The 26,964-nt window shown below is 31.7% G+C and overlaps 1 protein-coding gene across 1 annotated transcript in view; it reads left to right on the plus strand.

Annotated features, from left to right (window-relative positions):
- PCCA (propionyl-CoA carboxylase subunit alpha) overlaps window positions 1-26,964 on the plus strand; it is a 459,620-nt gene that overhangs the window by 260,873 nt on the left and 171,783 nt on the right. Inside the window, exons 17-18 of the mRNA XM_051984074.1 lie at window positions 5,384-5,494; window positions 6,692-6,794. Of these exons, the coding sequence (XP_051840034.1) occupies window positions 5,384-5,494; window positions 6,692-6,794 (214 nt within the window). The remainder of the gene's footprint in view (window positions 1-5,383; window positions 5,495-6,691; window positions 6,795-26,964) is intronic.

A 26,964-nucleotide genomic window follows, 5' to 3' on the forward strand; every position in this document is an offset into this window, starting at 1 on the left:
ATGATGTTAGTTTTACTAATACTGAACTAGCTGTGCTTTTATAATCTATTTCTCACCTGCTCATTATGTGTGATCCTTGTAATTTATTGTTGTAATATCATTGCCAGTGTTTTATTTCAAATTTTTATATCAATATTTTTAAAGGAAATGGGCCAGTATGTATATTTATACATATAAATATAAATAAAAATATAGAAAAAATTGTTATATAGAATAAAATAGAATAAACAAGATAAAGACTTATCTTGTTCAGTTTTGGAGGACAGAACTGAAATTATTATGTAGAGATTATAGAATCACTATGGAATGGTGGTCAAAGAGTAATCTAATAAAATTAGAATGGTATGAAGAACAATATTCAATTCAATAAATAATAAATGGGATGCTACTAGATTTAATTGTGTAAGGATGTGTTTATGTGAATGTTGCATACTTTGTACCCTTAAAACTTCTCTTTACAATAGACTTATGATAAAGAGGGCCATCTGCATCCAGAAAGAGTAGGGACTGAGTGTGGATCACAACACAGTATTTTCATCTTTTTTGTTGTTGTTTGCTTGCTTTTTTTCCCTTATTTTTTCCTTTTTAATATTATTTTTCTTGTACAGCACCATAAATGTGGAAATATGTTTAGAAGAATTGCCTATGTTTAACTTACATTAGATTACTTACTATCTAGGGGATTACTTACTATGAAAGGAAGAAAAGGAGAAAATTCTGGAACACAAGATTTTGTAAGGGTGAATGCTGAAAACTTTCTTTGCATGTATTTTGAAAATTAAAAGTTATAAAAAGAAAGAAAAATAAGTATGTGTAAATAAAAATACTTTTCCTTGGAGGATGGACATGAGGAAATGAGACCAAATAGAAGCATTTTGCCTTCTTCACTAGGTGACCAGTTAGTTATGAAGTCCTGAATTAGAATAGTGGCTTTTTTAATGGAGAGAAGAGAAGATATATGAGAGATATTTTTGTAGGAGAAATTATAAGACTTGGCAATTGATTGGATATGTGGGATGAAAGAGAGTGAGAATATTTGAAAATCTGAAGCTTGCAGTCCTGAGTGGACTATCTTTTATAGCAAGAGGTAAATTTAGAATAATCAACTTTCTTTTGATATTCAGAAGTAGAGATGGCTATAGGACATCTAATTTTAAATATCTACTAGCTTGGAGAGATTAGTAGGGGATTGGTGTTGGATAACTAGATTTACCAATAATCTGCACAGAGATGGAAATTAAATTCACATTAGCTAATGAGATTGCCAAGAGAGCGAGAATAGAGAACAAAGAGAAGAATAAGTACACAGATTTAGCACAAATGAGTTAGAGAATCCGGAGGTTGAAGGTGATGTTTCTGGAATGATATTATTGCTGATGGTAATGATTGATTTAGTCCTGAATATTCAGAGGATTTTGAAAGTCTTTCAGATTCAGAGAAAGTGGGATCTGTTGAAGAACTATAAAGTTCTGGCTAAATAGCCAGAGGAAATGGAAACCTCTAAAGCCAAGAAGAATGCAAAGAAAATTACCAATTCATTTTTGTTGAATCCAGTGGTTCATAAATCTGAATATGTGATTTAGTATTGAAAATAAGCCTTACTTTTATAATAATGTTAGACTTTTTATAACGTAGACTTTTGAATTGTAATTTTTATAATACTTTTAATTCATCATATCCAGAACTGAATTATTTATTATATCCTCCTCATTTCCAGTCCCCACCCAAATCCTTCCAATATCCCTTTTACTCTTCTGGTTACCCTTATCTTTATAGTCATCTAGGCTTATGCTGCAAATATCATTCTCATTTCCTTATCTTCATTCCCTTTCCTGCCCCCATATCAAATTTGTTGTCAAGACAGTTTAATTTTAAGTAGCATCTCTTGTATATGCTTCCTTATCTACTCTGACCTTGCCTCCATAATTGCCCTATCACACCTTGGTGCAGATCATGGACACAGCAGACCTAGTCTATTTCATTAGCTTTTTGTTTACTCATCCTGTCACAAGTCTGTTGCTATTCTAGTTCATACTCCACTGGCTGTCAAAAGTGATCTTCCTTAAAGTTAAAATCTGACCATGTCACATCACTCCTCATTAAACTGCAGTAGCTTCCAATCATCTCCGGGAATAATTCAATAACATTGGCTGCCTTCTTATTGTACTTTAGACAAGACACTCCATTTCTTAATTCTTATCTTTTTCATGGGTTACTTTATGCCTGGATTTCGCTCACTCATCTCTCCTCCTCACTTCCCTGAATTCCTTCAAGTTTCAGTTTATATTCTCACTTTCTATAGGATGCCTTTCTCAATGCCTTCAAATTCTAGTGCTTTTCCTATGTTGATTTTCTCCAGTTTCTGCTCTTATGTAGTTCTTCCCCATAGACACATTTACTTTTATAAGATTTTGAGTTCCATTTTTTCCCCCTCTTCCTTGCCTCCTCCCTTCCCAAGACAGTAAACACTCTAGTATAAGTTATACATATATAATCATATTAAGCATATATCCACAATTAGTCATGCTCTGAAAGAAAAATAAGAATAGAATAGAAAAACCCCAAGAAAGGGGAAAATCCCCCCAAAGTGAAAAATACTATTTTTAAGTATCTCTTTAATTTTTCTGGATAGGGGCAGCATTTTTCATCATGAGTCTTTTTGAATCGTCTTGGATTTTTTCAATCCTGAGAAGAGCTGTCTATCATAGTTGATCATCTCACAGTGTTGCTATAGTTACATATAATATTCTACTTGTTCTGTTTAACAAATAAGCTCCACTCAGCAACAGTTTATATGTCTTTTTAGATTTTTCTGAAATCAGCCGGCTGATCATGTTTTATAGAACAATAGTATTCCATTGCATCCATATACCACACTTGTTCAGCCATTCCCCAAATCTTGGGTATCCCCTCACTTTCTAATTCTTTGCCACCACAAAAAGAACTGCCATAAATATTTTTATACATGGGATCCTTTTCCCTTTTTTGTTCTCTCACACACCTTGGTAGTGATATTGCTGGATCAGAAGATTGCACAGTTTGGTTGCCTTTGGCCATAATTCCAGAATGTTCTCTTAGAATGGTTAGGTGTGTTCACACCACCATCAAAAATGCATTAGCATTCCAATTTTCCCAAATCATCTCCAACATTTATTGTTTAACTTTTTGATGATATTTGCCAATAGTATGAGATGTTTCCTCATAGTTGTTTTAATTTGCATGTCTAATCAATAGTGATTTACAACATTTTTTTGTGTGACTATAGATAACCCTAATTACTTCATCTGAAGAAATTAATATCCTTTGACCTTTTATCAATGGGGAAATGACATATACTTTATAAATTTGACATGTTTGATATGTTTTAGAAATGAGTCCTTTATCAGAAACACTGGCAGTAAAAATTGTTTCCTAGCTTTCTTGGTTTCATTGGTTTTTGTGTTTTTTTGGGGGCAGGGGGAGGTATGTGCAAAACCTTTTCAATTTAATATAATCAAAATCATCCATTTTGTATTTCATAATGTTCTCTATCTTTTTTTTTTTTTTTTGGTACATAAATGCTTCCCTTCTCCATCAGGTCTAAGAAGTAAAGTATTTTTTGCTCTCCCACTGATCTATCCTATTTCTAAGTCAATACCAAATAGTTTTGATGATTGTTGTTTTAGATTTGGTAATGATAAGCTAGATTCCTTTCATTAATTCCCTCGAGATTTTGACCATTTTGTTGATGAATTTTGTCATAATTTAAAAATATCTGTAACAGATACAATTTTGAATTTTATTAAAATTTTTTCTGTATCTGTAACATAACTTTTAGAGAGTTTCATTGGTATAGCACTGAATAAGTAAGTTGATTTAGGTAGATTTAAAAAAAAATTATATTAGCTCAACCTACCTATGAGCAATTTATATTTTTTCCAGTTATTAGGTCTGATTATGTGTGTGAAAAGTATTTGTAATTGTTTTCATCTAGTTCCTGGATTTGTGATGTCAGGTAGACTCCCAAATATTTTATATCATCTACATTTAGACAGGGGATGTCTTTTTCCATCTCTTGCTGCTAGGCTTTGTTGATAATATTAAAAAAAAATTTTTTTTTTGTTTCTATAGCACTTGATTTGTAATGCCAAAGAAACTGAGCAAGACAGAGATTAAAAACCAATTCAATAGTTTATTAAATGGAGAGAGATACTGGGACCAATGGATCTATGGTTGATTCCCAGGGCTGGACTAGACTATAATCTCAAAGAGTCCAGCACCTAGTATGGGACAGCAAGCTTCTTTATAGGATAACAAGAACAATGACCTAATGGGAGAGGTACCTGGATGGGGATAAGTTTCTTAAATAAATTTTTGATTTTTGTTTTTTTTTACTTCAATTGATGCATAATTGATTCTGCTTCAGTCTTTTATCTTTATTGTAAGCATGACTCTCTATTTCAAATGTGTTTTTTGTAAACAGCATGTTGTAGGATTCAGGTTTTTAATCTAGTCGCCTATATACTTCCCATTTTATGAGCCAGTTCATCCTATTTACATTCACATTATGATTACTAATAGTTTATTTTTTTCCATCTTAGTTTTCCCCTGTTTATGCTTAATCTCTCTCTTTTCACTTTGTCCTTTCTCACCTGTCCTTGCTTTTGATATGTAGATGGCCAGCCAAAAAGTGAGGCAGGTGACCTTGTACAGCCTTCCCTCACTTAGATCCATTTCATTTGTGTATCATGGCACACACCTTTCTGCTGTCATGGTCCTTTTTGAGAATTAAAGAGAAGCAACAACAGCTTCTGACCAATGGCTCCCTTAATCTGGGTCCTTTTTCCTTTTTCTCTCCCCTTTTTCTTCTTCACTTTTTCATCTCTCCTTTCTCCCTTACATTCTAGCTATTCACCTCCCTTTTCTTTCATTTTTTTCTCTCCCACTTTCCTATAGGATAAGAAAACTCTTCCCCAATTGAATCTATTAATCTCTTTTAGAAGTCTTTAGAAGTCAGATCAGAATAGGATTTAAACAATGCTCACCACCATCCAGTCTTCTTTTCATCTACTGTAATAGGTCTTTTTTTTGCATTTTCACATAATGTGATTTGCCCTATTCTGCTTCCCCATTTTCTCTTCTCCCAGTACATTCTTTTTTTTTTTTTTTACTTCTAAATGTTTTTAATATCATATATGTATTTTTATATCATCACATAAAAGTCAACTCATATCCACACTCTCTATGTGTACATTGCATTTATATCTGAATTCAGATAGAGAAGGAAAGTAACTTCCTAGAATTCCTTCAATCATATAACATTATTTAATTTCTCAGGAATAATAATAATATATTCTTCTTAGTAATAGTCTTCTAATTTGTTTTAATTCTATTTTCTTTTTAGGTGTTTCACATAATATTGCTTTACTTCGAGAAGTGGTCAACCATAAACGCTTTGTTGAAGGAGACATTAACACTAAATTCCTATCTGATGTATATCCTGATGGTTTCAAAGGTTTGTGTTTATTGGAATATTTTCCAGTTATTACTTGTTTGCAACTAATTCTGTCGGAAATCATTACTTTTTCTCCACTTAAAAATTATATAATTTCCATCAAAAAGTTGATGATATTTTGTTTTTAATTGACTTCATTTAGCATTTTGTAGAGAACTTCAACATATTTCTAAAATTTAGCTTATTGAAAAAGTAACATTTAACGTATTTTGTAGACAGTTATTGTATAATCAGCATATTATTATAGTCAATTATTATGTTTTCTTTAACAGCATGATTTTTATGGAAATGTTTTTTATAACACTTCACATGTGATTTCTTAATTGGGGATGGGAAAAAGGTAAGACAACCCGGAACTCAAATGTTTTAAAATACAAATGTTAAAAAAAAAAAACATTTTAAATATAACTTGGGGAAAATAGCAAATAATTTTTAAAAAGAATAACAAAAAGAGTATATTTAATCTCTGCCTCAATTTCTTCATCTATAAAATGGCAGTAATAATTATATCTCAGGTGATTGAGAGTATCAAATGAGATAATAGTTGTAAAGTGCTTCACAAAACTCAATGTGCTTTATAAAATCTCTCTTTCATCAACCTTATCACCACTACCACCATCATCAACATTAAAAATGCAAGAGAAGTAGGTATAGGTAAATATTTAGGCCCTGATTGCTTAAGGCACTGGAGTAGTTTGGAGAATATACCAAAGAAATATGAAGAGAGTGCTTAACATTGGAAGGAGGAGCATGACCTAAAACAATTGGGAAGAAACTAATTGTAAATTTTGTGGGAAAATTTGAATTAATGTGTTTTTGTGATATAGTCTCAACCTCCTTGGTGTAGTAAAAACTAAAGGAAGATACTTTGGAGAGTTGTGGATATGAGGTTTGCACATGTTAAAAGAGAACAAAATGAAATAATTTCTCTCAGGAATATATTAGGGACTTCACAAAATCTTCACTTTATTTTAACAATCATGCTATTTCAATGTGATATTTAATAAATATTTTCATGTGTGTTGTCTTTCCACTAATTATAGAATTTTATGACAGCAAACACATCTCATTAAACTCTTTAAATTACCAGCAAAGTGTTAGCATAAGAAATGCTTACTTGATTAATAATTCTATATTATGTTACATGTTTACATAAATATTTAAATTATTCTTCCTTCCCTTTGTTTTTACTTCTAGGTCATAAGTTAACTAAGACAGAAAAACAACAATTAATAGCTATAGCATCTTCTTTGTATGTGTCTTACCAGTTAAGAGCGCAGCGTTTTGAGGAAAATTCAAGGTAAGTTATTTTCAGAAATTCAAGTACTCTGATAAATATTATTATAATTTCTATGATATAACTATAATTTTCTGTTAGAGTTCAAATGTGGGGTTCTTGTTCTTCTATAAAATATTATAAAAGTTCTCTCTGGGTGCCTTCCCTGGAATCAGGATTTTGTCGGTGTGGTCATCTTCCCAAATGCAGCCAGGTGATGAAAGTTCAGATCTTTTATTATCTCCAATATAGCCCGGTTAGCTTAGAGGCCTATCTCTCTGCTTGGTTCCAAGAGCTCTTGCCGCTTTGTCCTTTGTTTCTGCCTCTGCTTTCTTCAGCCTCCAGAGCCAGCACCACTCTTCATGTCATTCCGGTGAAATCTCTCAAAGTGCTCTGTGTCTGTTTCTTTTATACAAGAGGGAGGAATTGTGGGATACGAGAGAGAGGGATTATGGGTTTTCTCCCATAGTGCTCTCTGGCCCAAAGAGCTTCAAACTCTAGAATTCTCAAAATATATGCAATGGAAAATATCAGATCTGGCAAATTCCCATAAAACTGAATTATAATTTTGAGGATACACTTCATTCTGTTATCTATTGCTAAGTCAGATTTAGAGGAAGTGAAAAGATAAGATTACATTCCAAGTAACTTGCTACCTCCAATTATAAAAATGTCCAAAATTTAGATAAGGAAGGCAATTTATCCATTCTTTGATAATCAGCCTACCTTCAACAAAAAAGATTCCTTAGAACTCCTGGATGATAGATAGTGGGATTTTTATTACTTTGAAAATCTTGATCTCCTTTAGCTACCTTCAGAATCAGATGCTCAGTATCCTCAAATTTGTGTTATTCATAGAACAAACCTCCTTTCTTTATCAGGTCTAAATGTTTTTCCTATCTTTGTTTTCTTCAATGTCACTTTGCTTCCTCAAGGGTTCACAGTCACATTTGTGATACTGTCTTTAAATTCTAAAAAACTTAAAAAAAAAAAATCTTTGCAGATCTTTTCCATTTTCCTTTTTTTGTTGTTTTCTCCTGGTTCCATCCACAAATAATATAATGATTTTACTTATTTCAGGCCTACTTTTCTTCATTTTCTTCTCACTGGTTTTTGTTATTATATATAATCTTTCATATTTTCTGCTTCCAAATTAGTTAAAAGTGAACACTTATATAGCCTTTCACTTCTATATTTCTATTTGGTAATGAGATTAAATAGCTGATTCCCTGAAGTTGTTAATATAGTGTTTGTTATATTATTCCTTTTAAAATTTTTCATTTAACCTTTCTTAGGAAATCATTAAAATTAAAGCCATTGTCCAGCAGTACTCATTTTCCATTATTTCATATCAGCCTTTTGTTTAAATAAGTCTGGTTGGAGTTGCTTGAATAGTACATTCCAGTTTTTCAGAATTATTTTTGTTTTTCCATTTTTAAATTTAATTTTGTCCTTGTACTTTCATTAACAGGTCACTTCATATCAGTTAAAACATAATGCATTTAATTTTATGAATTATTTGTGATTTATAATGTGTACATCACCCTAACCTTTTCTAAAAAAAGAATTATTAATGTGTTAGCACAAATCTTTGTAGCCTTTAGTCAACAAAGCAATCAAATGATTGCTTTATTCAGCAACTATATAATTTTAAATTTTAATTTAATTATTAGTTTTATATATAAGATGAATATAAAGACTCAGCTAAGCTATTCATTAGATTAAGCAACATAAGACATGAGCTACATAACAGGAATTAAAAATGGTTAGTTTTTTGATAGTTTTTTTGTTATCACAAATATAGTGGTATACTTCTCATTTATTTTTCATTATTTGGTATAATATTCCATGCATAATTTGTAATATTTTAAATAAATATTACAAATAATAAATAAAATGTCCAACAAAACATCATAACACAATGCAAAACTGATTTGCTTATGTAAGATTGATTTCCCATTACTTATGTTTAGTAATTCTTATGGAGATTAAAATCATCTCACCTATAATAAAAGAAACTAAGACAGAGCTCTGAGCCAGTAGCACTATATTAAAAGGTCAGTAGTCCAGAACAACTGTAGCAGATACAGAATAATTCTACTGCTTGATGTGTGATGCATAAGCTAAAATAAGGAAAATAATATATCAGCAGAGTCACAAGTTGGTTAAAGTAAGGACTATCTCCATACAAGATGGATAGGCTTCTCCTTTGTTTGGACACAAGGAAATGATACCAGTTATCACAAGTTGGGTGACCTAAGTGGTTATAAGGTGGTCATTTGCTCCAGAGGCACAAAAATATTTTGTGGGAATTTCCATGTAGTTGTGATCTCTGCCATGTTGGGTTTGGTCACTATGACAAGGAAAAACAAGGGTGGAGGGCCTTTTATTAACTTCCTGTAGTTAAGTAAATGAACTTAGCACCTGTAGCTCATAGCTCTAGAGCCTTATATACAGGTCTTTGATGTGATCCTGTCAAATTGATTAATACTGATTGGAATAAAATTAGGGGGCCCAAATGAATTACTTCTCACATGCCCTTGTGAATTTCATATAATTCTAGCTGGACATTAGCTGGTTACACTTACATTTGATTTAATTTATTTACCAGGTTATTTGATTAATATCTGATGATGATGTAGGCTAAGGATGAAGTTGTTTTTTAAACTCTCCCATTTTAAGTCAGTCTTGTCTAAAGGTGCAATATGTTTATCAGTTGTTTATGAACACTCACGGATTGTTTACCAACTTATGCCACTCAGATGCTTATCTTAGTATTATAAAATAAGCTATGAAAAAGAAGCATTAAAATATTTCATTATACAATAATGATTTGATAAAAAGTAGAATCGGTTATGTCAAAACAACAAACAATTCTCATGATAGATAAATAAGTATATTAAAGATAGATAAGAAAGTCTTAGAAAGTACCTGGGAATGTCCAGGTTGTTTGTTCTTCACTAAATTACAAAAGAATGTAAAATCCTATGAAATTATAAGAGGTAAGAGACATCTTTGTGGAAAAAAGGAAATCAATTATTAAACCAATTTAACATTTTTTTCTCAAAATGTATAAAATAAAATCAGAAATACAAGCATATTAAAAATTTTTAACCCTTAAATATGTTTTACTATGTAGTTTCATTGTACTTCATGAATGTTCCGTATTACAAAACATGCTAAGATAAAGAGTCTTGCGTTGAGATTTTTCAAAAAAAACAAAAAGTGGCTGCAAATAAAGCACCTGGCATGTCCTAATTGCTTGTGACTTTCTCTACACACTATGTTGTGTATCAACCCCACTAGTCTTGCAAAAATCCATTAATGCAAAATATTTTCAGGGATAAAGGTAGGGCTATAATTAATAATGTAGGATTGATCTTTGTGCACATTGAATTTCTGTTTACTGTCAAGAGCTTAAATATTCTTCTGCATGAATCAAAGGTGACTAGATTCCCTCTTTAGACCATTCTAGTACATCACTTAAAATTATCTCAGATTAACATATACTGGTTGTGAATTAGTGTTACTTAGAAAGAAAATGATGACATATGCATGAATCTTATTTTCTTGGACCCACTACCAGATACTTAGAATCTGCATTTCAGAGAGCTGAAAGACTCCAGTAATTGTGAAGCCTGTCAACAATAGCTTGACGAGGAATAGGAAAAACTGTGTTTCTATATAATTGATTGAGTATTACCCTCTCTCTTTTCTTCCTTCTTTCCCTCCCTCCCTTCTCTTCCCTTTTCCCTTCCTTCTTTTCCTCCTTCCCTTCCCTCCCTCCTTTCCTTACTTCCCTTTCTTCCCCTCTCCCCCTTCCCTTCTTCCCTTCTTATAGGTATTACTATTGAACAACTCACATGTACTTCTCTTTATATTATCCTTTTTTCCCACACCTCATCTAGTATTTGTCTTTTTTTTTTCTGTCATCTTAGCCAAGCTGATAGGTGTGAAGTGTTATCTCAGAGTTGTTTTAATTTACATTTCTCAAATCAATAATGATTTAGAGCATTTTTTCATATGACTATTAATAGCTTTGATTTCTACATTTGAAAACTGTTGGTTCATATCTTTTGAATATCAATTGGAGATTGGCTTTTTTTTTTAATATGGCTAATTTCCCTGTATTTATGAAATGAGGCCTTAATCAAAGAAACTTTGTGTAAACACTCCTCTAGTTTCCTGTTTTCCTTCTAATTCTTTTCTTTTGTTTATGGAAAACCTTTTAAATTTAATGTAATCAAAATTACTTTAAGTTAAATTACATAATTAATGTAATCAAAATTATTATACTTCCCTTGATCCTTTCTTTTTCTTATTTGGTCATAAACTCTTTCCTTATTCATATATCTGACAGGAAAAATTTTCCATGCCCACTCCCCAATTTACTTATGTCACCTTATATGTCTAAATCATGTTCATTTTCACCTTATTGTTTCTATACTGTGAGATGTTAGTTTGTGCCTACTTTCTTTCACACTACTTTTCATTTTCATTAACCATTTTAGTCTAATAGTAAATTCTTGCCACCAAAAAGATCTTTGGGTTTATTAAAGATTAAAGTATCATGGTAATTTACAATATTGTCTGTTGTGTACCTAATCTATTCTGTTGTTTTACTCATTTCTTACTTAGAAGCAGATTATTTTAATGATCACTGCTTTGTAATATAGTTTGAAATCTTCTACTGCTAGGTTCCCAAAGCTTATAAACTCCTGCTCTTGGTTTTCCTGGTCTAAACTATATAGCACTGTGCTAGCTACAACTGATTTTTTTTGGGGGTGGGGGAGGGGGACTACAATTGATGCTTACAGCTCTCGGTGCTCTTCTAAGATCTGTATACTGGGGCTTTTTTTTTTTTTAAATCACTGTTCTTAGGATATCCCTTCTTTCTTCTCATTCCCAGACATAGAGCCTTGCAGATCCATCACATCTCTAGTTGTGATAGTATGATAGTAGTTTTTAATAGGCAAGTAAAGAGGTTGTGGCAAGGCATTCCTTTTGTTCCTATGCTTCTGGTGGACTTTTTTTTTTTTTTAAACAATTCTGCTGGGTTGCATATACTTTTCCCTAGTATCTCATTTGTTTTATTGATCATTATTCAGAGTAGAATAAATATCAGTATTTCACTTGAGTATGTATATGGGAAATAGGTGGCTTTATACTTTTTGTGGAGATCATTTTTCTTTCTTGCAGGTATCTGTTGGATTTCTTCTCAGAATATCTTTTTAAATGTATAAAATATATAACATTGTAAAAGAAAACCAATTGTATTCAAATACAGATAAAATATTTTATGAACTGTAAAAAGAAGTTTACATTTCTCAGGTTAACAACGCTTGATTTGTATCAACTTAGAATTGTTTTTCTAATGAAGTATCCTCAAGACTAGTTTGTGGTACTCTTCTGTTTATGGTTTTTTTTCAGTGTCTTAGATGAAGGTTCAGTTGATGAACAATGATTAGTAATAATTCTGTACTCTACTTTTCCCAGAAACATTAATTAATTTACCATTACTCTTAATACAAATATTTTTAACTTCAATAGCGTAAAATGTTCCCTCATGCCACCCATACTGACTTTCTACCCCACTTTGATTTTCGGTAATAATCATGGTAATTTGAATGGGAAAATTTTCAAATACTGTTTCAGACATCATTTCAGAATAGTTTAGTAACAAAGTTGTTATCACTTATCTTCTGCCTCACTTCTCTTATTTATAGAGTAAATAAAGGGTAATCAATTTTCTAATCCTTTCACTTTATTTAAGAATGAGTTTTATCACTATTTACTTTAGGTGAATGGCAGAGACAATGATTAGTATATTACCTGGCATATAGTGTAATGCTGGAAAAACTGAGGCAAGATAGAGATTAAAGAATATTTAATATTTTATTTGAAAGGGAGAGATTTACTGGGACCAAATGGATCCATGGTTTGGTCCCAGGGCTGAATAAGACTATTGTCTCCAAGAATCCAATAAATAATGTGAGTTCTGAATGACCTATAAAAACATGGCTCAGACTCGGGGGTAGACTGAGACAGGGTCAGAGTCAGGGTGCTGAGAGCAGAACAGAACTATGACAGGGTGACTGAGTCAGGATAATTGGGGAAACTGAGTCAGTACAATAAAAGAGAATTGTGGCATAACAATAGTAAGCCTTTAATATATGATGACTGATTGAACCATTCTAGACAAGAGTTAATTTTGGTTATCACCTTTAATCCATTTCTCTAAAAAATCCCTGTTTGCTTTTTTTCCTATCTATTTTACTAACAAGAAAGTTCTAGGACAGGTTTAAAACAGAGAATTAATATTTACCCTATTTTTAAAGAAAATATCAATGAGATGTTAAATATAGTTCCATAGTATAGGTAAGTTTTTAAAATTTTCAGATGATGTACAGTTTTTTGGGGATAAATTTCACATTGATTAACAGTCATGATTCAGAAATATGTGAAAATTTAAAAGGTAGGCTAAATTGAACATACACATATACATATGTACACATACACATACACACACATAAAAATATATATCAAGTTCTGTACTTGATTTCAGAAAATCGATTTCTGACAAATACTTTGGAATCAGTGAGAGCTTTATCTACATTTCTTGTGTCAAGGATTTAAGAGTTTTCATAGTCTTCACATTCATTGTGTGTGAACAATGTGATATGCTTATGAAAAACGCCATTGCTTTGTTGATCTGTATTAAGACAGATAAAGCATCCTTTAAAAGAAAAAAGATGAGAGACAATCAATCTGACTTAGTTGTGTAAAAAAGCATTTATATTATATTCCAGGTATTGTGTCCTCAGGCATCAAGGATATAAATATAAAAGATTGATTCTTCCCTTTTGGAATTTATGTTGTATTATTAGTCAGTTACATCCCATTTGAGAGAGTTACACAGAGGGAAGGATGTTTTTATTTGAGTATTCACACTTATTGTGAGTGGAACCACAGGACAACAGATTGTCACACTTTTTCCAGTCAATGATAATAGCAGTAGTTGTATTGATTTGAATATTGTTTCCAGAGCAAGAAGTAGAAAAGGAAGTATAGGGATTAGGTATCTTAATACCGTAAGAGTAAGTGACAGAGTACCTTAGTTATTAGGCCTTGACGTTCTTGAAGAACCTTGATGAAGTATAGTCTTGTTAGAGCCATCTGGAGTATTATGTTTTTCCAAATAGTTTATTTTATACTTTGATAAACTAGACTTTCTCCAAAATATGGAGCCCAGGATGATGAGAATCCTAAAGATCATATAAGAAATTATTGTGTAAGAAACAATAGTTATGTCCCCATAGTGGAAGAAAACTGTAAATTTGGGACTGGAAATAAGCTAGAGGAGGGAAGCAGGAGAGCTCCCAGAAACTAATTGAAAATAGCTAAAACTGGACAAATCCAATTTATATAGTATGAAAAAAAAAAAAAAAAGCTGAAAGTAAGACATAGATCATAGTTTAGCCAGAATGCACATACTTAATTGCTTCATAAATTTTAACTTCTCCTCCCCAAGAGGAGCTAAGGCTTATTTAAATGGTCATGCAATATATGTAGCTAAAGGAGAGATTTATTAAAGGCTGTATCTTGTAGGAGGGTGGGAAAGAATATTAACTTCTCCCCTGCCATTTGCGAGATGAGGGACTTTGCATCTAGGATAAGGGAAAGGCTATACTTTTGCTTCTGAAAATTGTGAGGTCATCTTGAGTTTTACACCTGCTTCTGGCAGGAATATAAAAAAAAGTTTGTACTGCTTCACTCATCCTGAGTGAAGTTCATTTTCAGAATTGTTTCTGATAATTGAAAGGAACTTGGATGAAAGAAGACTTAGGAGGGGGAGAAGGCTGTGGTAGCCCTCTTCAAATATTTGGAGACCCAAAATATGGAAGAAGGAATAGACTTATTAGATTTTATTCAGAGGATAAACTTTTAGCAGTTTTAGCAGTTTTTGTGTTCCCCTCATGATAGAGCTTCAAACAGAGCCAGAATTTTCTGGGAATATTTTAGGGATTCTTATTCTTATTCTTATTGAAGTCCTTTTTGATCTACATGATTGCCCTCCAACTTTGTGATTCTGTTAGTTAGCTAAATCATTAAATAAACTTTATATATAATATACTTCTTATATTTAATATGATTATAAATTTAATACTATCAGGAACCTTTGAGATCATCTGGTTCAAGTTCCTTAGATGGCATTAACTGAAGCCCAGACAGAGAATACAATTCTCCCTTAGCAACAGAGGTAGTAATTGTCAAAGCTGGGATTTCATCCTAGATCCTCTGACCACAAGTCCACTGTTCTTCCTAAACTATACTCCTTCCTTATTTTATGCTTTGGGAATTAGCCATTAAAAAACTAATTACTTAAATCAATAAATGTTTTTAAGTATCTGTTCTATGTTATGGTTTGATAGCCCAAAGTAGTCCAAGGTGTCTTTGTAGTGGAACTTATCATGATTATTGAATCAATGAAGAATAAAATATGGACAAGATTGAAGTAGAGTAGTAGGAAAGGAATATGAAGAGGAAGAATATCTAAATTTGGATCTTTTTAGCTGGATCTGTGCCAAGAGTGAGTTAGAGTAAAGATCCTAGGTCTGGATTCTTACAGTCCATTCTATTAATTTTCTGGAGAGTGGATTCAAGGACCAAACAGAAACAGGCTTGAAAGAAAAGAGGAATTTCAGTAGGGAAGAAGAGAATGTTGTAGATCCATTACATGCATAATGGAAGGAATAAATATAGAAGAGGACAGCATGAAATTTGTGAGCCAGTTAGCAATAGAATAATTTTGTTATGATAGAGAAAATATGGGTACATATTTCCTCCAGGAATTGGCTATGGGTGATTGATGATAGTTTTATTGTTCTGGGTTTGCTTATTTTACATTGAACTTTCCCTATTTATTCAGTAGTCTAGTTTATTGTGAAATTTGTGCCACCCACAGCTGCATAGCAGATTTACAGCATCTAGTAAAATCCTGAGGCCTTCTTAACAAAGTATGATCTTGTTTCAAGTGGAAACATATTTGGCTAAAGTGAATCCAGCTTATTTTATGCTTGTTTGATGTAGAGACCTCTGAGACCAAAACCAATGTAGTACAGTTGAATTTTCACATTTTGGCTTCAGTCTTGTTTTTATTATTGGCTTGGGAATGGATTATGAGAGTGACTCTCCAGGTGTGGCTACATCTTGCTATCTCAGGGGTGTACTATTGTAATGTTTATAATTCTATGCCCAATTGCCTGCGGCACTTCCCATGTGTTGCTTGTCTTGGCTTCTAAGCATATTTTCCTAATTTCTGTATGAGTTTTACTCCTAAATCATTTATGACTTGGAAAAATCCAGAGATATGAAATATCTATGCTTTTGGGGGAAAAAAGAAAAAGAAAACAGATTGTCAGAAACAATTTTTTTCCTGTGGTAACAAAAATTTATAAGTATAATTCATGTTTAGCGGCATCTAAAATACAATAATATACTTTGATTTATATTCTTTCTAAGTAATTGCAGATATAATTTTCTCATTGAAAATAAAACTACTTAGTTTAATGTTGAGTGAAAAAGAGGTAATGCATAGTAGGAACAATGATGAATTCAGAGTTATCTATGTTCAGATGCTTGTTCTTCCATTTACTCCCATGTGACTTTGTTCCTTGTATCTCAATCCTCAGCTGGTAAAATGAAGGCATTGGACTAGATGATCTGTAAAAGCTCTTTAAACTCTAAGGCCAAGAACCTGAGTCATGCTTCTAACACTTAGGAGCTAACTGCAGACAAGTTTTTTTTAAGCTCTGTAGGTTGAACTATACTCATTTTAAAAATTGAGATATTGATACCTATAGTACTGATCTTACGCTATTGTCATGAAGCTCATGAGAAAATATATATAAATTGTTTTTCACAAAATGTTAAATAAATGTCAATTTTTATATTTTTATTATAAAAGAATTCGTTTTGGTAGAAAAATTTTGTGATTAAAGTATGTTGAGCATTAGCGTCATTATTATGAGATTGGAAGATTTCTTCATATCATTTAAATATTGTTTTTATCTGCATAGGACTAAATTTTGTCAGCAGTAGTTCTACACTTCCTAAAACAGGAAATTTGGTGGGAAATCTGATATTAAAAAAATTTTCTTAACTACTGCACATTCTCTCCAAACAAATCTAAACTTACAGTATCTTCTGATGATAACATAATAACATATGTTTGGTACTTAATAATGTATCATCTTACATTGTTATTTAACATTAAATGCATGTGTATTTTGTTTTCTGAAACATCTTGGAAAGTAGTGATATTTGGAAAGTATTTAGTGCAGAGCTTGCAACTTAGTGCTTAATAAATGCTTCTTCCCTCCCTTCTTTACACTTAAGGACAGATACCATGTCTTATGTTTCCCAAGGCACTTAGCAAAGGTTTTCTATATAGTACACATTTAATAGTTCTCTCTTGAATAAGTAAATTAAGTGTAACCTTTTCCTTTAGAAATTCATATAATAAAACCTTTAGTTATTTGAAACCCCAATAGCTTAACATTGATTTCTTCCTCAAACAAAGCCATTTACTGTTTTTTCCTATATTTTATTCTTTGTTGGGGGGATAATAATTAAAATTTAATCCTTTATGCTTGCCCCTTTGATTCTCTGTGCTAGTTATAGGATTTTTTAAAAATACTAATTTTAAAAAATCTCTATAATTAATTTTACCTTGCTCGTAATGGTGGTTAGTGTATGAGGGTATATGTGTGTGGGAGGAGAAGGGAGAGGGAAATTCATATAAGCTATCGATATGGCTTGCTGAATTTTTTTAAATCAAACATTCCTCAACTATTCTTATTTATTAATTTCATCCCTTGGCCTCTATTTTCTCATCTTTAAAATTAGAGGGTAAGACAGTGTATCTCTGAATATTTCTTCTGACTCTTTGATACCAAAGCTGAAAAATATGATTTCCCCCCTTTTTTTCTCTCTTTAAAAAATTAAAGGTTTTGGGGTTGCTAAGTTGCACAGTGGATAGAGCATTAGCCCTAAAGTCAGGAGGACCTGAGTTCAAATGTGATCTTAGACAGGGTGTGTCAGCTATGTGACCTGGGGCAAGTTACTTAACCCCAATTGCCTCAGGGCAAAAAAAAAAGTTAAAGTTTTATTTTCACATTATCTTCATTTTTGAATATATCATTCTTCCCTTCTCATTCCAAAGAGTCATCCCTTATATTGGTGAATAAAACAAAGAAAAAAAATTACAAAAATATAGTTCCATAAAACTATCTAGCTCATTTTGCAATGACTGAGAGCAATATGCATATGTACTGTTCTGCTCCCATAGATTCTCATTTCTCCATTGAATAGATGAAAGTTAATTTTCTCATTTTTTTTAAAAAGAGCCAAGCCTGATCATTACAGTTCAACAAAATTCAGTTTCCTTAAAGTTTTTTTTTTCTATTTACATTGTTGTAACCATTGTTTATATCAAAAGACTGAGAGATAAAAGATTTAGATCTAGAAAAAAAACTTAAGAGAATTTTTTAATTCAACCTTGTTGGGAGAAAGAGACTTAGAGCTTATTCACAGTCCCTGGTAATTCCATATTTGGTAATTTATCTTCTACTCTCAATATCCAACATCTTGATAATACGGTATTTGATATTCCACTAGTATAGGATGGGGAAAGGCATTCTGATATTCTAAAACATATGATCTTTTATCCTTTTCAAATATTCTGATAAAGAGGGAGGGGAGAGTTTATCTCCAACATTCTTTCCACTATTTTACATTACTTTATTTGACTTTGTATCATTTTAATGTAAATTCCCTCATTCTTCTATGTATTCTTCATATTTCTTGTTTCTTGTGGTTAGAAACATCCCATTACATTTATATACCACAGTTTTGTTTGTTTGTTTATAAGATAGCTAAATATCATATTCTTATGCAAGATATTTATTTGACATGAAGATTTTTCCCAATTAACATGCTTTAAATTTTGTTATATTTAATTTATTTGAAAGTTTTTCAGTTTCATGTGTAATGCTGGAGAAACTGAGCAAGATAGAGATTAGAGAGTATTTAATAATTTATTAAATGGAGAGATTTACTGGAACCAAATGGATCCATGGTTTGGTCCCAGGGCTGAATGAGACTATCGTCTCCAAGAATCCAGCAAACCATTGAGAGTTCTCAATGACCTATATACACATGGCTCAGACTCAGGGGATAAACTAAGGCAAGGGCAGAGTCAGAGTGCTAAGAACAGAACAGGACTCTGACAATCCGGTTCTGACAGGGAGAGGGGAAGCATGAGGGGAGGAACCCCCGAGATGGGGAGAAGCATCTTGATAATATGGTATCTGATATTCTGATAGCTTGGAATGGGGAGAGGAATTCTGTTATTTTAAACATAAGATCTTTTATCCTTTTCAAATATTCTGATAAAGAAGGAAGTGAGATTTTGCAGGACTGAGCTTTTAGAAGCAGGGAAACTGAGTCAGGACTGGATCAGGATAATTATGGAAACTGAGAACTGTGGCATAACACACGTTGTTTAAATGATCCACTTTTTACTTTCATAGTTTCCTTTATCAAATTTGGTTGCAATTCAAATTAAATTCAGATTGTTCTTAATAAAAAAATTTTTCTACTACACACAGCTATGACAGTTAAATGATCTTATTCTGTCCTAATTTTTTTTTATGGTTTGAACTTTAATATTAATCTTGATTATCTTTCTGTTCCTTCAGATACGCATTATTCTCATTTAATATTAAAAACTTATTCTTATAATACAATACATACATTTTCTTATTTTAATCCTGTGAGGAACAACCATATGAATGTGTTGATTATTTAGCTATCATCTTTGTTCTACAGATGAGGACATTTAAATTGAAAGTATTTAAGTGACTTAGCCCATGGTCACACAGTTAAAGAATGTCAAAAGTAACTTTTGTACCTAAGTTTTCCTGAGCCCTAATATAATTTTATATCTTCTTCTCCATATTATCTCCCAGATGTAGAAAATTTGTGGAGGATCACAAAAGATTAGATTTGTAAGATTTTTATAATGATAGGCATGGGAAACTACAGATTTTATGAAAAGAAGGATCTTTGTGGTTCCTAATTTTCACTTTCTCTTGTTAATCTCACAGAACTTAAATGCAGAGACTTATCTCTAAACAATTCAATAATATAGTTATATTGCCTTTAAAAACAACAACAGTGACAATAATAAAAGGCTAAATTTCACATTAGGGATACTGGAGTTCAAATTTCACATTTGACATTTACTAGCTGTGTGACATATTTAAACTGTTTAGCTTTGCTATTGTCCATCTATGAGAACAGTATAATAATACCTCTTGTATCAGCTTTACAGGGTTGCTGTGAAGATTGAATGAAAGTAGTTTATAAAAAGTGATGTAAAAAACTTTAAGCTGGTATATAAATTCCAGCTCGAATCATCAACATCATCATCATCATTAGTAGAGAACTACTACAGAACTCTTTAATGTAATGTATGTTAAAAGGAAATCTTATTCTCATGAATTTATGCTTACAACTTCAATTCATATACCTTCTATTTCATTCGCAATTTAAATAAATTATAATTTGTGTGACCTTGTGCAAGTCACTTAACCACAATTGCCTCAGGAAAAAAAAAGTTAAAAATTTTGTTTTCACCTCATCTTCATTTTTCAATGTATCCTTCTTCCTTTCTCATTCCAAAGAGTCATTCCTTATATTGGTGAATAAAACAAAGAAGAAAATAACAAAAATATAGTTCTATAAAACCATCCAGCTCATTTTGCAATGTATGCATATGTAGTATTCAGTATCATGTATGTATATATACACATATGTATTATATATATGCAGTATTTTATATATATATGTAGTATTCTGTTCGATAGACTTTCATTTCTTCATTGATGGATGAGTTATATTAAAATTAAAATTATATTTCATATATTATAAAATTATATTTTCCCACTTGCTAATATGTGCTATTTATGTATTTTTAATTTCCCCTCTGTAATATATGTTTAAAGTTCTGTAATAAATTTTAAATCGCTGAAATTCAGTGAAGTAGAGGAAAAAAAGGAAGATGTTAAATATTTTTTCGTGACAATGTTACTAAAATGTTTTATGAAGTTCTTGCCATAATCTATTTTTGGAATTACAAAATTAAATATAAAATTAAAACTTAAGAGTTTTCATTACATGTAAAAATTAATGTCTTAGGTTATATGAATGTTCTTCAGAGGTCTATTATGTTTATATCTGGGAATTATTGGTGAATGAAAAAATGATTTATAACAAACAATAAAAGCATGTCCATACTTCCTTTTGAAATAAATAGCCACTATGATTTTAACAAATATTCTCCAAAGAATAAGAATGGAGAAAACATTAATTCAGTCATTTTTTTAAGTCTTGCTTGTTTTGATCTGTCCATTCTTATATTTTTCACATCTCCATATGATTTGTATGATTTTTTGAAATCCATGTTTAAGGATTAAGTTAAGGACAAAACATTAGTTAAATTGATAAGATGGTATATTTACATCTTTGTTGCTGAGTATCACATTTTAAAATATTTTTTTTCTGATATTACTACAGAAGCTGTATGTGAAACAGAATAGGCTCATTATTGTAGGAGTATTTCTCTGTTCCCTGCAATGATTCCAAAAGCTCTTGCACACTTCATCAGTATTATTGTAATTCTTTGGCTGCAGGATATTTGGCAGCTGTTGCACCCCACTGGCAAATCCTATTCATACTTCTTTTCCATTCACCATTGCCATTGGAGAATTGATTTCTCTCTCCTCTACTCTAACCTTTCCCAATTCATTTTGGATTGTTCGATGTGAAACATTTTAATTTCATATCATACAGCTATTCAGCTCACAATCCCTTTTTTTAACCTGTCACCAGGGTAACAGCATAGCATGCTTTCTTTAGGCAATCAAGTTTTTATTTCACATGCTTAATGTTGCATTAAATGTTTGCATTTTGTTTAACCCCTTTAAATACTTTGAACTGTAGATATGTTTTATAAGGTAATAAAGTTCCTGATTTTAGAGTCAAGATTTAGGAAAGGATATTGTTATATTTAAAACAAAATGTCAAAAGAGCCATTTAAATATCAAATTATTAGTAAAACACCAATTGAATAGGTATATATGAAGCAGTTCTTTGTAGATAATAACAAAATATTTCCTCTGAAGGCATATCCAGTGTTTGCAATATAATTGTACAACCTGTCTTAATTATATTTCTGTGCATCTGATCTATTAACTATAACAATTCACATAAACTATTATCAGTGATACCAGAATTCAGATAATTTCTTCCCTTTCCTCTTAAAGATTTATCTTTTGTAGGGGAGGACTTTCAAGTTTGGTTATTAGAAGATTTATTTTTATTATACTATATTCAAAATAACTCATTTGATAATAAAATGTAACAGACAGATGAAATAAATATAGGTTATTAGAATTAGATATTTTTTTCTTATGTTTTCCTTTCTTCAAAGTTGTTATTTTAGAAAGAAAGAAAAATAAATATAAAGACAATTGGAACAAAAGAAGCCTTAATGGCATGGCTTTGTTTCAAATTATTTATTATTCATATTAATTTCTAAACATCAATTTTATTAATATCTTTCATTTTTGTCATTTATATTTTCTAATCAATATTATTATAATAGACTATGGATTCTTTAAGCATCTTTTTCTTCCAGGGTGCACATACTCAATTTTTCTTGTTCAGCTATTTGAAAGAAAAGACCCTCCATAAGCTGTCCATGTTTCTATCTAAAACAGTTCTGGAATAAGAGACTCGACTTTTTACTTTTGTATCCCCAACATTATCACAGTACTTGGCATATAGTAGTCACACACAAAGTGTTTGTTAATTCATTGGTCACTATTGCCAAAAAACAAACAAATAGAATTAACCAAGAACTGTTTAGTAAGGATTTAAGTAGTTTTGACTTTGACAGAAGTGATTATTTTTGTATTATATTAATAACCAGTGATTAAATTTAAATTGAGGCTTTTTCTCTCTATTTTCTCATGGACCATTTCCTGGAGATCTGTTAGTCAATCTCTAAAGGACATTATTGATTATCATCATTGATGAGATTACCCAAGTCCTTTGGGTATAGTTCTCTGAAATCCCATTCAACTAGAAGACCTTACTTATGTTTAAATTGTAAATAGAAACTAACATAGGTGAATTCTTGCCCTTAGGAAATAAACCCATATCATTGTATTTCTCCATTGGAGTCTAGAGGAACCTAGCTTATGAAAGAGAAAATCATCCAGAGTGGTCTGTATCCAGATTGCTTTAAGTGGCTAAGTCTCATGAACAAGATATGTTTTCAGCAGGAGACGCTGAAGACATTATTTGTTTATTTTTATTATAAGTTTTTATTGACAAAACATATGCCTGGATAATTTTTTACAACATTATCCCTTGAACTCACTTCTGTTCCAACTTTTCCCTTCCCTCCCTCCACCCCTTCCTCTAGATGGCAAGCAGTCCTATATATGTTAAATATGTTGCAGTATATCCTAGATACAATATATGTATGCAGAACCGAACAGTTCTCTTGTTGCACAGGGAGAATTGGATTCAGAAGGTAAAAATAACCCCGAGAAAAAAAACAAAAATGCAAATAGTTTACATGCATTTCCCAGTGTTCTTTCTTTGGGTGTAGCTGCTTCTGTCCATCATTTATCAATTGAAACTCAGGTCTCTTTGTCAAAGAAATCCACTTCCATCAGAATATATCTTCATACAGTATAGTTGTTGAAGTATATAATGATCTCCTGGTTCTGCTCATTTCACTCAGCATCAGTTCATGTAAGTCTCGCCAGTCCTCTCTGTATTCATCCCGCTGGTCATTTCTTACAGAACAATAATATTCCAAAACATTCATATACCACAATTTACCCAACCATTCTCCAATTGATGGGCATCCATTCAATTTCCAGTTTCTAGCCACTACAAACAGGGCTGCCACAAACATTTTGGTACATACAGGTCCCTTTCCCTTCTTTAGTATTTCTTTGGGATATAAGCCCAGAAGTAACACTACTGGATCAAAGGGTATGCACGGTTTCATAATTTTTTGGGCATAATTCCAGATTGCTCTCTAGAATGGTTGGAATCGTTCATAATTCCACCAGCAATGCATCAATGTCCTGTTTTCCCGCATCCTCTCCAACATTCATCATTATTTTTTTCCTGTCATCTTAGCCAATCTGAAAGGTGTGTAGTGATATTTCAGAGTTGTCTTAATTTGCATTTCTCTGATCAATAGTGATTTGGAACACTTTCATATGAGTGAGAATAGTTTCAATTTCATGATCTGAAAATTGTCTGTTCATATCCTTTGACCATTTATCAATTGGAGAATGGCTTGATTTATTTTTTTTTAAATAGCTTTTTATTTACAAGATAAATACATAGATAATTTTTCAGCATTGACACTTGCCAAACCTTTTGTTCCAACTTTTTCCTTCCTTTTCCCCATCTATTTCCCCAGATGGCAGGTTGACCAATACATGTTAAAATATAAGTTAAATAAAATATATGTATACATGCCCAAACAGTTATTTTGCTGTGTAAAAAGAGTCAAACTTTGAAATAGTGTAAAATTAGCCTGTGAAGGAAATCAAAAAACTTCCTTTTTTGGGATTGGGATTGGGATTGGGAATTCTATGTAGTCATCTCCCAGAGTTCTTTCCCTGGGTGTAGCTGGTTCAGTGCATTACTGCTCTATTGGAACTGATTTGGTTCATCTCGTTATTGAAGAGGGCCATCGTCCATCAGAATTGATCATCCTATAGTATTGTTGTTGAAGTAGATAATGATCTTCTGGTCCTGCTCATTTCACTCAGCATCAGTTCATGTAAGTCTCTCCAGGCCTGCTGGTCATTTCTTACAGAACAATAATATTCCATAATATCCATATACCACAGTTTATTCAGCCATTCTCCAATTGATGGGCATCCACTCAGTTTCCAGTTTCTAGCCACTACAAACAGGGCTGAATGGCTTGATTTCTTATAAATTAGAGTCAATTCTCTATATATTTTGGAAATGAGACCTTTATCAGAACCTTTAACTGTAAAATGTTTTTCCAATTTGTTGCTTCTCTTCTAATTTTGTTTGCATTAGTTTTATTTGTACAAAGGCCTTTTACTATTTTGTCCTGTGAACCTAACCTATTCCACTGATCAACTAAACTATTTCTTAGCCAATACCAAATGATTTTGGTGACTACTGCTTTATAATATAGTTTTAGATCAGGTGCAGCTAGGCTACCTTCATTTGTTTTTGTTTTTGTTTTTTTCATTAATTCCCTTGAAATTCTCGACCTTTTGTTCTTCCCTATGAATTTTATTGTTATTTTTTTCTAGGTCATTAAAATAGTTTCTTGGGAGTCTGATTGGTATGGCACTAAATAAATAGATTAGTTTAGGGAGTATTGTCATCTTTATTATATTTGCTTGGCCTACAGAGAACACTTAATATTTTTCCAATTATTTAAATCTGACTTTATTTGTGTGAAAAGTGTTTTGTAATTTTGCTCATAGAATTCCTGACTTTCCTTTACTAGATAGATTCTCAAATATTTTATGCTATCAATAGTTATTTTGAATGGAATTTTTCTTTGTCTCTTGCTGTTGGATTTTGTTGATGATGTATAAAAGTACTAAGGATTGATGTGGATTTATTTTGTATCCTGCAACTTTGCTAAAATTATGAATTATTTCTGTTAGCTTTTTAGTAGAATCTCTGGGATTCTCTAAGTATACCATCATATCATCTGCAGAGTGTGATAGTTTGGTTTCTTCATTACCTACTCTGATTCCTTTAATCTCTTTCTCAACTCTTATTGCCGAGGCTAGCGTTTCTAATACAATATTGAATAATAATGGTTATAGTGGGCAACCTTGTTTCTCTCCTGATCTTACTGGGAAAGGTTCCAGTTTTTCCCCATTACATATGATGCTTACTGATGGTTTTAAATATATATGCTCCTCACTATTTAAAGGAAAAGTCCATTTATTCCAATCCTCTCAAGTGTTTTTATTAGGAATGGATTTTGGATTTTATTTGAGGCTTTTTCTGCATCTATTGAGATGAGCATATGGTTTTGGTTAATTTGGTTATTGATATAGTCACTAATGCTAATAGTTTTCCTAATATTGAACCAGCCCTGCATTCTTTGTATAAATCCTACTTGGTCATGGTGTATTATCCTGGGGATGATTTTCTGTAATCTTTTTGCTAATATTTTATTTAAGATTTTAACATCAACATTTATTAGGGAGATTGGTCTATAATTTTCTTTCTCTGTTTTCAACCTACCTGGTTTAGGTATCAGTACCATGTCTGTGTCATAAAAGGAATTTAATAGGACTCCTTCTATCCCTATTTTTTCAAATAGTTTATATAGCATTGGAGTTGATTGTTCTTTAAATGTTTGGTAGAATTCACATGAAAATCTATCTGGTCCTGGGGATTTTTTCTTAGGGAGTTTGTTTATAGCTTGTTCTATTTCCTTTTTCTAAAATGGCACTGTTTAGACTATTTACTTCCTTTGTTAATCTAGGAAAGCTATATTTTTGAAGTATTCTTCCACTTCATTTAAGTTATCAAATTTATTGGCATAAAGTTGGGCAAAGTAACTCCTAATTATTGCTCTAATTTCCTCTTCATTAGTGGCGAGTTTTCCCTTTTCATTTTTAAGACTAACAATATGATTTTCCTCTTTCCTTTTTTAAATCAGATTTACTAAAGGTTTGTCTATTTTTTTGTTTTTTTCATAGAACCAACTCTTAATTTTATTAATTAATTCAGTAGGTTTTTTTACTTATTTTTAGAATTTCAACTTTAGTTTTGACTGGGGGGGGTTTAATTTGTTCCTTTTCTAGCATTTTTAGTTGTAATTCATTAACCTTGTCTTTCTCTATTTTATGCAAGTAGGCCTCCAGAGATATGAAATTTCCCCTTATTACCCTTTGGGTGCATCCCACACATTTTGGTATGATGTCTCATTATTGTCATTTTCTTGGGTGAAGTGATTAATTATGTCTATGATTTGCTGTTTCACCCAATCATTCTTTAGCATGAGATTATTTAGTTTCCAATTATT

Source organism: Antechinus flavipes, chromosome 3 (assembly GCF_016432865.1).
Source record: "Antechinus flavipes isolate AdamAnt ecotype Samford, QLD, Australia chromosome 3, AdamAnt_v2, whole genome shotgun sequence".
Classification (NCBI taxonomy): Eukaryota; Metazoa; Chordata; class Mammalia; order Dasyuromorphia; family Dasyuridae; genus Antechinus; species Antechinus flavipes.